Raw genomic sequence first — 12,168 nt, 5'->3', positions numbered from 1 at the left:
GCAGGTTCTGTCCTGTTATCCTGTAGGAGTTTGTATCTTTTCCTCTGTCCTGTCACGTTGCTGCCTTTGAAGTTCTCCCATGACTCTGATGTCTGTGTCTGTCTGATCGTCCTCAGCTGTGCCTACTGAGTTCATAAGAAGATTGAGTAGCAAGGAGGCCACAGAAGGGACCACGGCCATGCTGCGCTGTGAGCTGAGCAAGGCAGCCCCCGTGGAGTGGAGGAAGGGACCTGAGACACTTAGAGCTGGAGACAGAGTGAGCCTGAGGCAGGATGGAGCCGTGTGTGAGCTAGAGATCCATGACCTGACTGTGGAGGATGCTGGGGAGTACTCGTGTGTATGCGGGCAGGAGAAGACATCAGCCACGCTCACCGTCAGGGGTAAAGACCACATGTGACCACGTGGGCTGGCATTTGGTGGCTGCCCATCATATCTCTGCTCTCAGTTTCCTTTTCTACCCTGATCTCTCACTACCCTGTTCCTTTTCCTTCTGTAATTTTTTTTTCAACGTCGTCCTTGGTTATTTGGGGTTTTTTTTCAAAGTCCCCCTTGGATTTCTTTTTTTAAAACATCTTTATTGGAGTATAATTGGTTTACAATGTGTGTTAGTTTCTGCTTTATAACAAAGTGAATCAGTTATACATATACATATATCCCCATATCTCTTCCCTCTTGCATCTCCCTCCCTCCCACCTTCCCTATCCCACCCCTCTAGGTGGTCACAAAGCCCCGAGCTGATCTCCCTGTGCTATGCGGCTGCTTACCACTAGCTATCTATTTTTCCATAATTCTTTTATTGTCCCTGTCATGTTCCCTGTCTGTTGTGACACAAGTACAGGTTGGACCTTTAAATGTCACAGTCTACAGTGTGTACTGGGCACACCCATCAGGTGATCTGTGTCCAGTTGGGTTTTGTGTCCTCTATGCACTGTGCATGTCCTGATTCTTCTGTGTGTTCAGAGAGGGTGATAGTGTTTGTGTGTTTCTGACCATCTCCAGGCCTGCCTGCCAAGTTCACAACAGGTCTGAGGAAGGAAGAGGCCATGGAAGGGACCAGGGCCACGCTGCGCTGTGAGCTGAACAAGGCAGCCCCCGTGGAGTGGAGGAAGGGTCCCGAGACCCTCAGAGCCAGGGACCGAGTGATCCTGAGGCAGGACGGGGCCGTGTGTGAACTGGAGATCCATGACCTAGTAGTGGCAGATGCCGGGGAGTACTCGTGTGTATGTGGTCAGGAGAAAACCTCATCCACACTCACTGTCAGGGGTAAAGACCCATGTGGCCAAGCCGAGCTGTGTTTTGTTTTCCAATTATTGACTTCATGGTATCACCCCGCACTTATCCTCCCTACCCTCCTCGGTTCAGTGCTACCCTCTTCCCATAACTCCATGGAATTCCTTCCTCCTTCTGGCCTATTGTGTGAACCATGAGCAACCAGCATCTGAGCTACTTTCTGTTCCTCGTGTCACTGCATGTTGTGTCCTGTTTCCTGTTAGTGCCTGTGTCTTTTACTCCATCCAGGCATGTGCTGTCCCCAAGTAATCTCTGGAGAATCTGATGTTGCCCACACCGGCCAACCCTCTGCAGCCCTTCCCAGCAGATTCGTGCAAACATGTGGCCTGAGGAATCTGTGGAAGGTGTCACAGCCACACATGGAACTGACTGGGCCGAAGGGAGCTCCATTTCACAGTGTGTGCTTTGCACACCCAGCACATTGCCCCTGTCCAGTTGTGTTTTGTGTCTTCTCTGTGATGTCCACGTCCTGTCTAATCTGTGCCTTTAGAGAGCATTATAGCGTTTGTGTCTTTCTGACTTTCCCAGCCCTTCCCATCAAGTTCACAAAGCGTCTGAGGAAGGAGGAGGCCACAGAAGGGGCCACGGCCACACTGCGCTGTGAGCTGAGCAAGGCGGCCCCTGTGGAGTGGAAGAAGGGCCCTGAGACCCTCAGAGCTGGAGACAGAGTGAGCTTGAGGCAGGATGGAGCCGTGTGTGAGCTGGAGATCCGTGGCCTGACCGTGGAGGATGCTGGGGAGTACTCGTGTGTGTGCGGGCAGGAGAGGACATCAGCCACGCTCATCGTCAGGGGTAAAGACCACATGTGACCACGTGGACTGGCATTTGGTGGCTGTCCATCTCCTTCCTGCTCTCAGTTTCCTTTTCTATCCTGCTCTCTCACTATCCTTTTCCTTCCATAATTCTTTTGTTGTCCCTGTCATTGTCCCTGTCTGTTGTGTGGCACATGTACAGGTTGCACCTTTAAAAGTCTTAGTCCACAGTGTGTACTGGGCACACCCATCAGGTGGTCAGTGTCCCATTGGGTTTTGTGTCCTCTCTGTACTGTGCACATCCTGATTCTTCTGTGTGTACAGAGAATGTGATAGTGTTTGTTTCTGACCATTTCCAGGCCTACCTGCCAAGTTCACAAAGGGTCTGAGGAAGGAAGAGGCCACCGAAGGGGCCATGGTCATGCTGCACTGTGAATTGAGCAAGGCAGCCCCCGTGGAATGGAAGAAGGGGCCCGAGACCCTCAGAGCAGGGGACAGAGTGAGCCTGAGGCAGGACGGGGCCATGTGTGAGCTGGAGATTCGTGGCCTGGTTATGGCGGATGCCGGGGAGTACTCTTGTGTGTGCGGGCTGGAGAGGACCTCTGCCATGCTGACCATTCGGGGTAACGATGGCCCTGTGAACTTCCTTGGGAGCCTGTCCTTGTGCCCTTGTCTCTTGTGCCCACTCTTGCTCCCCATGAGTGCTTGCCTCCTCTGTGCCATGTGCAGTTTCTTTAGGTCACCCTTGCGCTCCTCTGTCAGAGTTCTGTTCAGTGTCCCTATGTCTGCGTACTGATCTCCAGCCAAATGACCTCACATGGCTTACCCTCACTGTAGGGATAGAACTCCCACCTTATTCCCCTCCCTCCACCCATCATAATGCAGTCAACTTTCTCCTTATACTCCAAAGCCTCTAGTCAGGATCTGACGGTCATGGCCCCGCCCTAGGGGTCCAAGGAGATCCCCCCTGCCCCCACCTTGATGACCTGGAGGGATACAGTCCTGTCTGTGGGCTTCCTGGGTGGAGGTCAGCATGAGAATAGCCTGGGTCAGATCCAGAGCTCCTCTCATAGCCCCCAGTTCAGTCCCTCCTTCCCCTTAGAGTGGGCCCAGGCCCATAACTCCATTTCTACCCCCAGCCTCCAGGAGCCCATGGCATTGGGTCCTTTGGGCAGGCCAGGCAGCTGGGGTGAAGCCACGGGCCACACCTGGCCTAGGCCCTGGGTGGGTCTGACTGGGTTTTTGGGTGCCAGTCTCCTGGCTGGGTGTCCGGGCACCAGCCTCCCCTCCACCCCCTGACCCCCACCCCACAGCCCCACAGGTGGTGTTCAGGAAGCCACTGCAGAGCCTGCAGGCTGAGGAGGGCACCTCAGCCTGCCTGCGGTGTGAGCTGTCTGAGCCTAGCGCTGCTGTGGTCTGGAGTAAGGGCGGCCGGGAGCTGCAGGCTGACGAGCGCTGGGAACCACAGCAGCGGGGCCATGTGGCGGAGCTGGTGCTTCGGGACTTGCGCCGGGAGGACACTGGAGAATACACCTGCACCTGCGGCTCCCAGGCCACCAGCGCCACCCTCACCGTCACAGGTGGGCCCCGAGGCCGGCCCCACGTACTATGGGGGATTGTCAGGGCTGCACCTCCACCCTGGAGGTGACATGGGCTCGCGCATGCAATGCGAGGCAGACCTGGCCTGAAGCTCTTCCCCCCGCTACCCCTCCGCCTTAGCTGCACGCCTTTGGGCCCCCCTGCCCTCATAGCTGCTCCTGTACCTGCCCTCATATTCTCCCTCACCCCTGTAGTTGCACCTGTGAGGTTCCTTCAGGAGCTGCAGGCCCAGGAGGTAGATGAGGGCGCAACGGCACACCTGCGCTGTGAGCTGAGCCGGGGGGGCGCCAGCGTGGAGTGGCGCAAGGGCTCCCTGCAGCTCTTCCCCTGTGCCAAGTACCAGATGGTGCTGGAGGGCTCAGCCGCTGAGCTGCTGGTTCACGGTGCTGAACAGGAGGATGCCGGCCACTACACCTGCGACACAGGCCATGCACAGAGCACTGCCAGCCTCTCTGTCCGCGGTGAGCTTCCTGGGGCCCCTGCCCTCCCCAGGCCCCTCAGCCCCCATGGAGCTGGCAGGCACCTTGAGTAGCAGCCCTAAGAGCCCCTCCCTGACCCCCAGCCCCTAGGTCCACGTTTAAGACGGAGCTGCAGAGTGCAGAGCAGGAGGCGGGTGGTGTGGCCCGGCTATGCTGTCAGCTGAATGACTCAGAGCCTGGGGCCCCCGTGCTGTGGCTCAAGGAGGGTGTGGAACTGCAAGGGAGTTCCAAGTATGAGATGCGATGCAAGGGGGCCACGTGTGAGCTGCTGATCCACGGACTTGAGGCCAAGGACACGGGGGAGTACACCTGCATGGTGGGCAGCCAGAAAACCCTGGCCTCCCTCAAAGTCAAAGGTGAGCCCTTGGGCTTCCCTGGTGGCGCAGTGGTTGGGAGTCCGCCTACCGATGCAGGGCACACGGTTTCGTGTCCTGGTCCGGGAAGATCCCACATGCCGCGGAGCGGCTGGGCCCGTGAGCCATGGCTGCTGAGCCTGCGCTTCCGGAGCCTGTGCTCCGCAACGGGAGACGCCACAGCAGTGAGAGGCCCGCGTACCACACAAAAAAAAAAAAAAAAAAAAAAAGTGAGCCCTCCCTGCCACACCCACTCCCCACATAGCTGCCCTGGGGGCACACCTGGCCCACCCCGGTACCCCCTCTTGCCGGGTGCTGTTCTGGGGTGGCTCTAAGACCCCTGGGGTTACAAGCTTTCTCTGCACCACTCTGGCGCTGGTGCCCCTAGAAAAGAGCGTCGACAGTGAGGAAACTGTAGCCCCTGAACACTGCCCTGCCTCCCGCCCCTGACAGCAGGTGGGGCAGCCTGACCTGGGCCACCCTCTGTGAGCTCCTCCCTGTCTGTCCTGAAGGTCTTGCCTCCCTGATGTCCCAGCCAGGGCAACTCTGGCCACAGGGGGCAGAAGGAGCAAAAGCAGCCCACCACCCCACAATCCCTTGCCCGCTTCCTCCAAACAGAGGTGCCCCCAGCTCAAGCTGTGTCCCCAGTAGCTCAGTGTCGTGGTAGGGAGCTGTGCTGTGAGCAAACTGGGTGATGAATCTCACAAGGGCCAGATAGAGGCTGTGTGGCAGGAGAAGAGCATGAGAGTGCCTGGGAGGGCTTCCTGGAGGTGCGTTGGGGTGGGGGGCATGGGAGCTGGCCGGTAAAGGCCCCCTTTGCCCACACTCCAGAGCCTGAGGTGACCATTGTGCGGGGCCTGGTTGACACCGAGGTGCAGGCCGACGGGGAAGCAGAGTTCAGCTGTGAAGTGTCGCGGGCTGAGGCCGTGGATGTGGAGTGGCGCCTCCAGGGCCTGCCACTGCGGAGCAGTGAGGTGACAGAAGTGGCCGTGCGGGGTGACCGCACCCATACACTGCGGCTGAAGAGCGTGACTCCCGAGGATGCGGGCACTGTCTCCTTCCACGTGGGCCGCCACACATCCTCTGCCCAACTCACCGTCACAGGTAGTAGGAACTGGGCCTCACTGCTCACTGCGCTTGGGGCCAGAACATCCAGGTCTTCCTTGGGCCAGGCCCTGTCAAGGGACAGTGATAGATGACAAGGTTTCCTGCCTTTGAGGGTGGGGAACCGGTGGTGAATGAGTGATTCTGGGGTGACCCAAGATGTTGGGGTAGAGTGGTGCCCAGTGTGCTTATCTTCGGGGATTGGGGCAGGGGTGCTGGGGGCAGACCCTGGGGACCGGGAGGTGCTCCTGATGGTGGGGGAGGGGCATCCCAGACATGGAGGCTGATGCCACACCTCTACCCCACCCCCAACCCGTGCAGCCCCTGAGGTGACCGTCCTGGAGCCCCTGCAGGATGTGCAGCTCAGCGAGGGCCAGGACGCCCACTTCCAGTGCCGACTGTCAAGGGCCTTGGGCCAGGAGGCCCACTGGGCCCTGGAAGGGGTGCCCCTGCAGGCCAACGAGATGAACGACATCACTGTGGAGCATGGCACACTCCACTTGCTCACCCTGCACAAGGTGGCGTTCCCCAGACCTTCCTGTGCCCCGCAATGCATCCAGGGGCCTTCCCACCCCCCCAGGGGTGGGAGAGAGGGAAGGTTTCAACTCCAGTGGAATTGGGCTGGGGACTTGCAAAGTAGAGGTGGTTGAAATGGCACTGCCGGGCTGAGGCCCCCATCTCTGTTTCCACAGGTGACCCCTGAAGATGCCGGAACCATCAGTTTCCAAGTGGGCTCCTGTCACTCACAGGCCCAGCTGAAGGTCACAGGTGGGCAGCCCCCTCCTACACCCAGCCTTCCTGCTTGTAGGTGTCCATGTTTCCCTACGCAGGGAACTGTTGGCAGGTGATAAGGCTGGAAACCCGAGCCTTCCATCAGTGATCTTGCTGTGGGGTGGCAGTTTTCCGCTCTTGACCACTAAAGCCACTGGAGGTGGGCTAGTGAAGATCAGCCTGAGAAATTCTGGTGTGTGTTGGGTCCTTGTGTGGGATCAGTGCTGTGTGTAGGAGGGAGATGGAGAGTCTGGCTGCTGGGGACTTGGGCCCTGAGATGGAGGCAGGGCCTTCTGGACTTGTACCCTCCATGTAGCTACTCCTTGTGATGCAGATTTGTGTGCTCTTGTCCACATTTACACACACCTGCATACCTGATAGGCTCCCAGATGTTGATACAATAGCACACCTGTGACAGGTGACTGGTTTGGGGCATAGTGTACCTGGGCCCAGACATGCAGATAGGATTTAAGGACATTCAACTTGCTATACCTTGTCCCCAGAGTTAGTCATCTCTGGATACCTGGCCATGAGAGACCCTCCCTTGCTGTCCTACCTCTGGTTCTCATACTGGTCCCGTCCATCTACCATCCACTGGCCATCAACCCATCCACCATTTACCCATCCATCTATGCATGCATGCATCCATCCACCCCTCTATTCCATCCATCCATCAATCCATCCGTCCATCCATTTATCCAGCATCCATCCATTCACCCACCATCCATAGTCTATCCATCCATCCACCCACCATTATCTACCATCAATACATTTATCCATTCTCCATCTATCCATCATTAATTCATTCATCTATCCATCCATCCATCCACCATCTCCCCATGCATCTAGCGTCTACCCATCTATCCACCATCCATCCACCATCAATCATCCATCCATCCACCATCCATCCATCTAACCATCATTCTACTACTATCCATCCCTATGTCCATCCATCAATCCATCTGTCCACCATCTACCCATTCATCCACCTATCCATCCGTTTATCCATCTACCATCCAGCCATCCAGCCAGCCATCATTTATCCATTATCTGTCCATCCATCCACCATCCATTCACCCATCCATCCACTCATCCATCCACTATCTGTCCATCATATATTTACTATCTACCTCGAGAGGGGCCATTTGCACCTCTGCCCTCAGGGAGTCCCCAGTCTGCTTGGGGGAGTTGTATATGGAGACAGTGTGTCCTGAGTCCCAGGTGTCCCCACCCCGAGTCTTCATGTGGCCTGTGGGGCTGGGAAAGTCTCCAGAGTGCAGTGCCCTCAAGTTGAATGATGGGAAGGGGCAGTATCCTGTGTGTCCTGAGCAGAGTCAGGCCAGGAAGGGCCTCATGTATTCATCAGAGTGGGTGTCTGTGAGAGGCAGCATGGAGCTGGGTCGGATTTTGCAGATCGCACTGAGGGAAATGCCTTGGCCCCTCTCAACCCGGTGTCCCCAGTTGGAGCGAACCGGCTCATGTACAGACAGCAACTGTGGCTTCAGGCAGAGAGCCATGAGCATGAACTTGTGCAGATGGGTGGTTGGTAGGATACGGGCAAGCTTGGGAACTGTGCTGAAAATGGGAATGGGGAGCTAGTGGAGCAGGTTGGGGATACAGTTAGATGTGCAGTCTTGGGAGAACGTGGAGGGGCTGGTGTGGACCTGGCACTGGAGAGTTGAGGGTGCATGCCTAGGTGGGACGTGGAGGGCTTCTGAGGGAGAGCCTGGCTGGGGAGGGTGTGCAGGTACAGAGCAGGCATCTGGGAAACCCCCTGGGCTCACACCCTGCTGTGTCACAGTTCAGGGGGAAATTGCCATTTTGCATTAGGGCCACAGAATCTTAGGGCCAAAGGCATCTTAGGGGACATCTGGACAAATGGCCCTCTGGGGGCGGGAGAAGCATCTGTTTCTACACCCCCAGGAAGGAAGGCTCACTTCCTGAGCAGACCCCCTCCCTCTCAGAGAGGTGAACCCCAAGACCTCTCTTCTCTATCCCACACCGAACCCCATAAAGATGGCAGCCATGGGACTTGGGGCTTGTCAATTCTGCCTTCTGAAAAGCGTGAGGTGCAGGTCATTGGCCTCCTTTGATGAAACGGAACATGTTCTGAAGGGGGCTGTGAGGTGCAGGGGGGCTGAGCTGGCTCTCCACAGGCTATATGGGTGTTCTCCATGTCTCATTCTGTGAGCAGGGGGTGCCAGCTGGCCTGGGTAGATTTCTAGACCCCAGTCCCAAGGTGCCTCCAGCATGGTGGACCCCAGGGTGGCGCCACAGACCCAGGGCACCCCCAGCTCCCCTCCTTTTGCCCTCTTGCACAGAGGCAGCACCGTGCCTGGTACGTGGCTTACAGAACGTGGACGTCTTTGCGGGGGAGGTGGCCACGTTCTCCTGTGAGGTGTCCCGTGCAAGTGGGCCAGAGGCCCACTGGTGGCTGGATGGGACCCTGCTGCAGGACGGCCCCCAGAGTGCCATCTCCGTGCGTGATGGGACCTTCCACTCTCTCACGCTCTCAGACCTGGGGGTCGCCGACTCAGGCACCATCACCTTCCGGGCAGGGCCCCTGGTCTCCAGGGCCAAGTTGTTGGTCAAAGGTACCAGCCGATGGAACCCTGCCCTATGCTGGAGCTTCTGCCCCTGCTGCCCCTGCACGCTTCCTGCGGGCTCCCAGGGTGGGAGTTCGGGGACTGGCCCCCAGCACGCAGACTGGGCATCTCTCCGTGTGTACCATGAGTGGGCACTGTGGGCAGGCTGCAGTCCCACCTGGGGGATGAGAAAGGTGGCCGAACTCAGCAGTGAAACTGGAGGCCGACCCCATTCCCACCTGCTTATAGGGCCCTGGGCAAGGCTGCCCACCTGGCCACCACTCTGCGGTTGCCCCTCCCTCAGTCACACACCCAGAGAGCAGCCTGGAGGTGAAGGCAGCTTTCCCAGCCCCGGGCATGGCCTGCACTGTCCTTGCTTGTAACTGCTTCCTGTGCTGTTGGCTTGGTCAGGGTCTTGCGCCCTTCTGGGAAAGAGCTAGTCCTTGGGGAGGGTAGTGGGCTTCCAGGGAACCCCCTCAGCCCCCCTCCCAGTGGGGGCACTGAGCACTTCTGGCACAACAGCCCAATGTGGCTTCGACTGGCATATTTGTCAACTGGCCTCCTCCGTGCTCTTGCAGAATAAATGTGGACATTTGCCCAGGTCAGAGGGGCAAACTGTCTGTTGACAGGATTTCAGCAGATGGAGATGGGATGGGAGCCCTGAGGGGGTGGGCGACAAGGCCCCTGGAGAAGGGATAAGTCAGGCTGGGGGTGCCAAGTGCCCATCGGAGCTGTGGAGCCCGAACGGGCCCAAGGGCTTTCAGGAGTGGTTGTTGTGTCCTACTGGGGCAACATGTGCCCTGGGCTAGAGGAAGTGAGGGCTCAGGGGAAACAGTGGCTAGGAGAGGCCCAGTGGATGGAGACTGAGCCAGCAGTCTGCTATGGGCGGGGGTGTATGGGGGGGGCAAGATTTGCCCCACGTGGAGGGCCCTGGGTCACCAGGGTGGGTCCCCCTCCTACCACAGCCCTGCTTTTGCTTGCCTCTGAGTCGCTGATGCTGACTGCAGAGGGTGGGTGGGCCGCAGTCACGCTGCTCCAGCTGACGCGTGCCTGGCCTGTCGGCCGACAGATCCCACAGTGGAAGTGGTCAGTGCCATGCAGGACCTGGCAGTGGAGGAGGGTGTTCCGGCTGAACTCCTCTGCCAGTACTCACGGCCCGTGCAGGCCACGTGGAAGATGGACGAGCAGGAGGTGTGCGCTGATGGGCGCCGTGTCATCATAGAGCAGGACTGGACCGTGGCCAGGCTGTCCTTCAGGCCGGCCTTGCCCTGCGACAGCGGCATCTATACTTGTGAGGCCGCGGGCACCCGCGTGGTGGCCCTGCTGCAAGTGCAAGGTGAGGCCGTCTGGCGGGCAGCCCCAGGCCTAGCACAGCTGCTCACGTGGAGCCATAGTGGTGAAATGGCAGGCAGTGACAGCGTGCTAGAAAGATGGGATCCCAGTAAGCAGATCCTAGGCTCTAAGCCTACCCACCCAGACCCCTTCTCCTCCCCAGGCAGCCTGACAGGACAGCACAGCTAGAAAACACAAGGGCAGAGGCTGCTTGAAGAATCTGTATCCAGAACACCCTGTCGGGGTGGGGTGGAGGTAGAGGCAGGCAGGGAGGCAGCCTCCAGGCAAACAGGTGGGTGGGCAGGCCTGGGGCCTGTGTGGCCATAGACGGGGCTGTGTCCTAGAGCAGAGGAGGGCCACTGGCTGAGCTCCAACGAATACTGAGTTCAGACCCCAGCTCTTCCCCTTCCTGGGCTGGTCACTCAGAGGATTCTCTGAGCGCCACTTCCCTATCTGCAACACAGCCAGGATACCCTATGGGGGACCAAGGAGGGGAGACAATGGGCTGCAGCTCTGCAGGTGTGGAGGTGCCATTTGGCTGAAACCACTTTCTATTTGGGAAAACCTGAAATGTTCCCAGTGGTGAGTGAGCTGGCAGTTTTCAGGCAGTTGTCAGGGGGCCATCCAAGCTGGGAAGAGCAGGTGGGACCTGGTCTGGGCCACTGGCCGCCTGAGGTCGCTTACACCCCATTCACACACTAGTTCAATAACTTAAGTTTTTAAACACATTTTTTGGGGCCCCTGGGGGCACAGCAGTGAACAGACAAAACTCTCTCCCTTTAGGGGTGACATTCCTGTGGGAGCTGAAGGAAAATGTGAGAAGAGCTATGGGGAGGGGCTGCAGTGTGAACCTGGGCCTGAAGGAGGCAGTGGGGGGCGGGGGCTTGTGGACATCTGGGGCAGAGCCTTCAGGCCTCAGGCAGGGAGTAGAGAACAAAATGCAGAGAAGCAGGAGATGGCTGGAGGGAGGCCTCAGGGGCTCACCACTGCTGCTTTAATATCTGGGATTTTATAGAAATAAAGCAGCCTTGATCCTTGGATAGGAGCTAAGGAGGGTGAACTCCAGCACTGATTGCAGGCCCAGCCTTCTCCCTGACCCCGACCCACCTCATCGCGGCCAAGAGCAGCTGCATCCCTGATGGGGCTGGTCAAAGCCATCCAAGCACAGTGGAGATGTGGGATGCACTCCTAAGGAGGAAAGGAGCCAGGGTTATGGGGGGGAGTCTGGTCTGTGATGTGAGCTGACCAGGGCCAGGAGGGTGGCAAGGAGAGGGATGTGGATGGGCCCCGTGGGTCCTCTGCTCTGAGATGCCCTCCCCTCTTACCTCCTCAGGGACCCCTGTCCAGAGTGGACACCCCTGCCTGAGGGGTCTGTGGACTCTGTGGATGAGCTAGGAGGGAGCATCAGGGCTTTGTGCTGGTTCCATTTGGGGTGCATATCCCAGTCAGCAGCTGGGGCTGTGGGCCTGGAGCTTCGGCCAGGCTGCTACCCCTCGGTGACCGCAGTGGCTTGCTGTTGTGTGGGTCAAGGCCAGACCTCCCCAGCATCCTGTACAGCCTTGCGTGATGTGGTGCTCCTTTCCTGCCTGACTTCACCCCTGCCTATTGCCCCCCACCTTGTTTTACGTCCTTCACCTCACCGGCCTGGCTCCCTGCTGCCCCCACCCACGAATCCCTCTTCAGTCCCATCATGGTGTCCTCTCTTATTTCTTCTCTTGCCTGGACACCTCCCCTACCCATCCTCAGAGATCCACCTCATTCAGGAAGCCCCCGTGGACTTTGAAGCCCACTGGATCACCTTGCATCCAGGTGGCCTGTCATGGGAATTGGCTCCTGGAGGTGGCAAGCCCTTGGGGACCAGGCATTGAGCTGGATCTGGGGCCTTGCATGCCCAGTCCTGACA

At 58.2% G+C, this 12,168-nt stretch overlaps 1 protein-coding gene across 1 annotated transcript in view; it reads left to right on the top strand.

Annotated features, from left to right (window-relative positions):
* OBSCN (obscurin, cytoskeletal calmodulin and titin-interacting RhoGEF) overlaps positions 1-12,168 on the top strand; it is a 167,458-nt gene that overhangs the window by 95,208 nt on the left and 60,082 nt on the right. The window contains exons 58-69 of the mRNA XM_059063315.2: positions 117-380; positions 1,000-1,263; positions 1,819-2,082; positions 2,402-2,665; positions 3,356-3,622; positions 3,836-4,102; positions 4,204-4,476; positions 5,305-5,577; positions 5,899-6,095; positions 6,270-6,345; positions 8,670-8,942; positions 10,003-10,269. Coding sequence (XP_058919298.1) covers positions 117-380; positions 1,000-1,263; positions 1,819-2,082; positions 2,402-2,665; positions 3,356-3,622; positions 3,836-4,102; positions 4,204-4,476; positions 5,305-5,577; positions 5,899-6,095; positions 6,270-6,345; positions 8,670-8,942; positions 10,003-10,269 — 2,949 coding nt within the window. The remainder of the gene's footprint in view (positions 1-116; positions 381-999; positions 1,264-1,818; positions 2,083-2,401; positions 2,666-3,355; positions 3,623-3,835; positions 4,103-4,203; positions 4,477-5,304; positions 5,578-5,898; positions 6,096-6,269; positions 6,346-8,669; positions 8,943-10,002; positions 10,270-12,168) is intronic.

This window comes from Kogia breviceps, chromosome 4, assembly GCF_026419965.1.
Source record: "Kogia breviceps isolate mKogBre1 chromosome 4, mKogBre1 haplotype 1, whole genome shotgun sequence".
Classification (NCBI taxonomy): domain Eukaryota; kingdom Metazoa; phylum Chordata; class Mammalia; order Artiodactyla; family Physeteridae; genus Kogia; species Kogia breviceps.
This window is presented reverse-complemented; position numbering and strand designations above follow the sequence as displayed.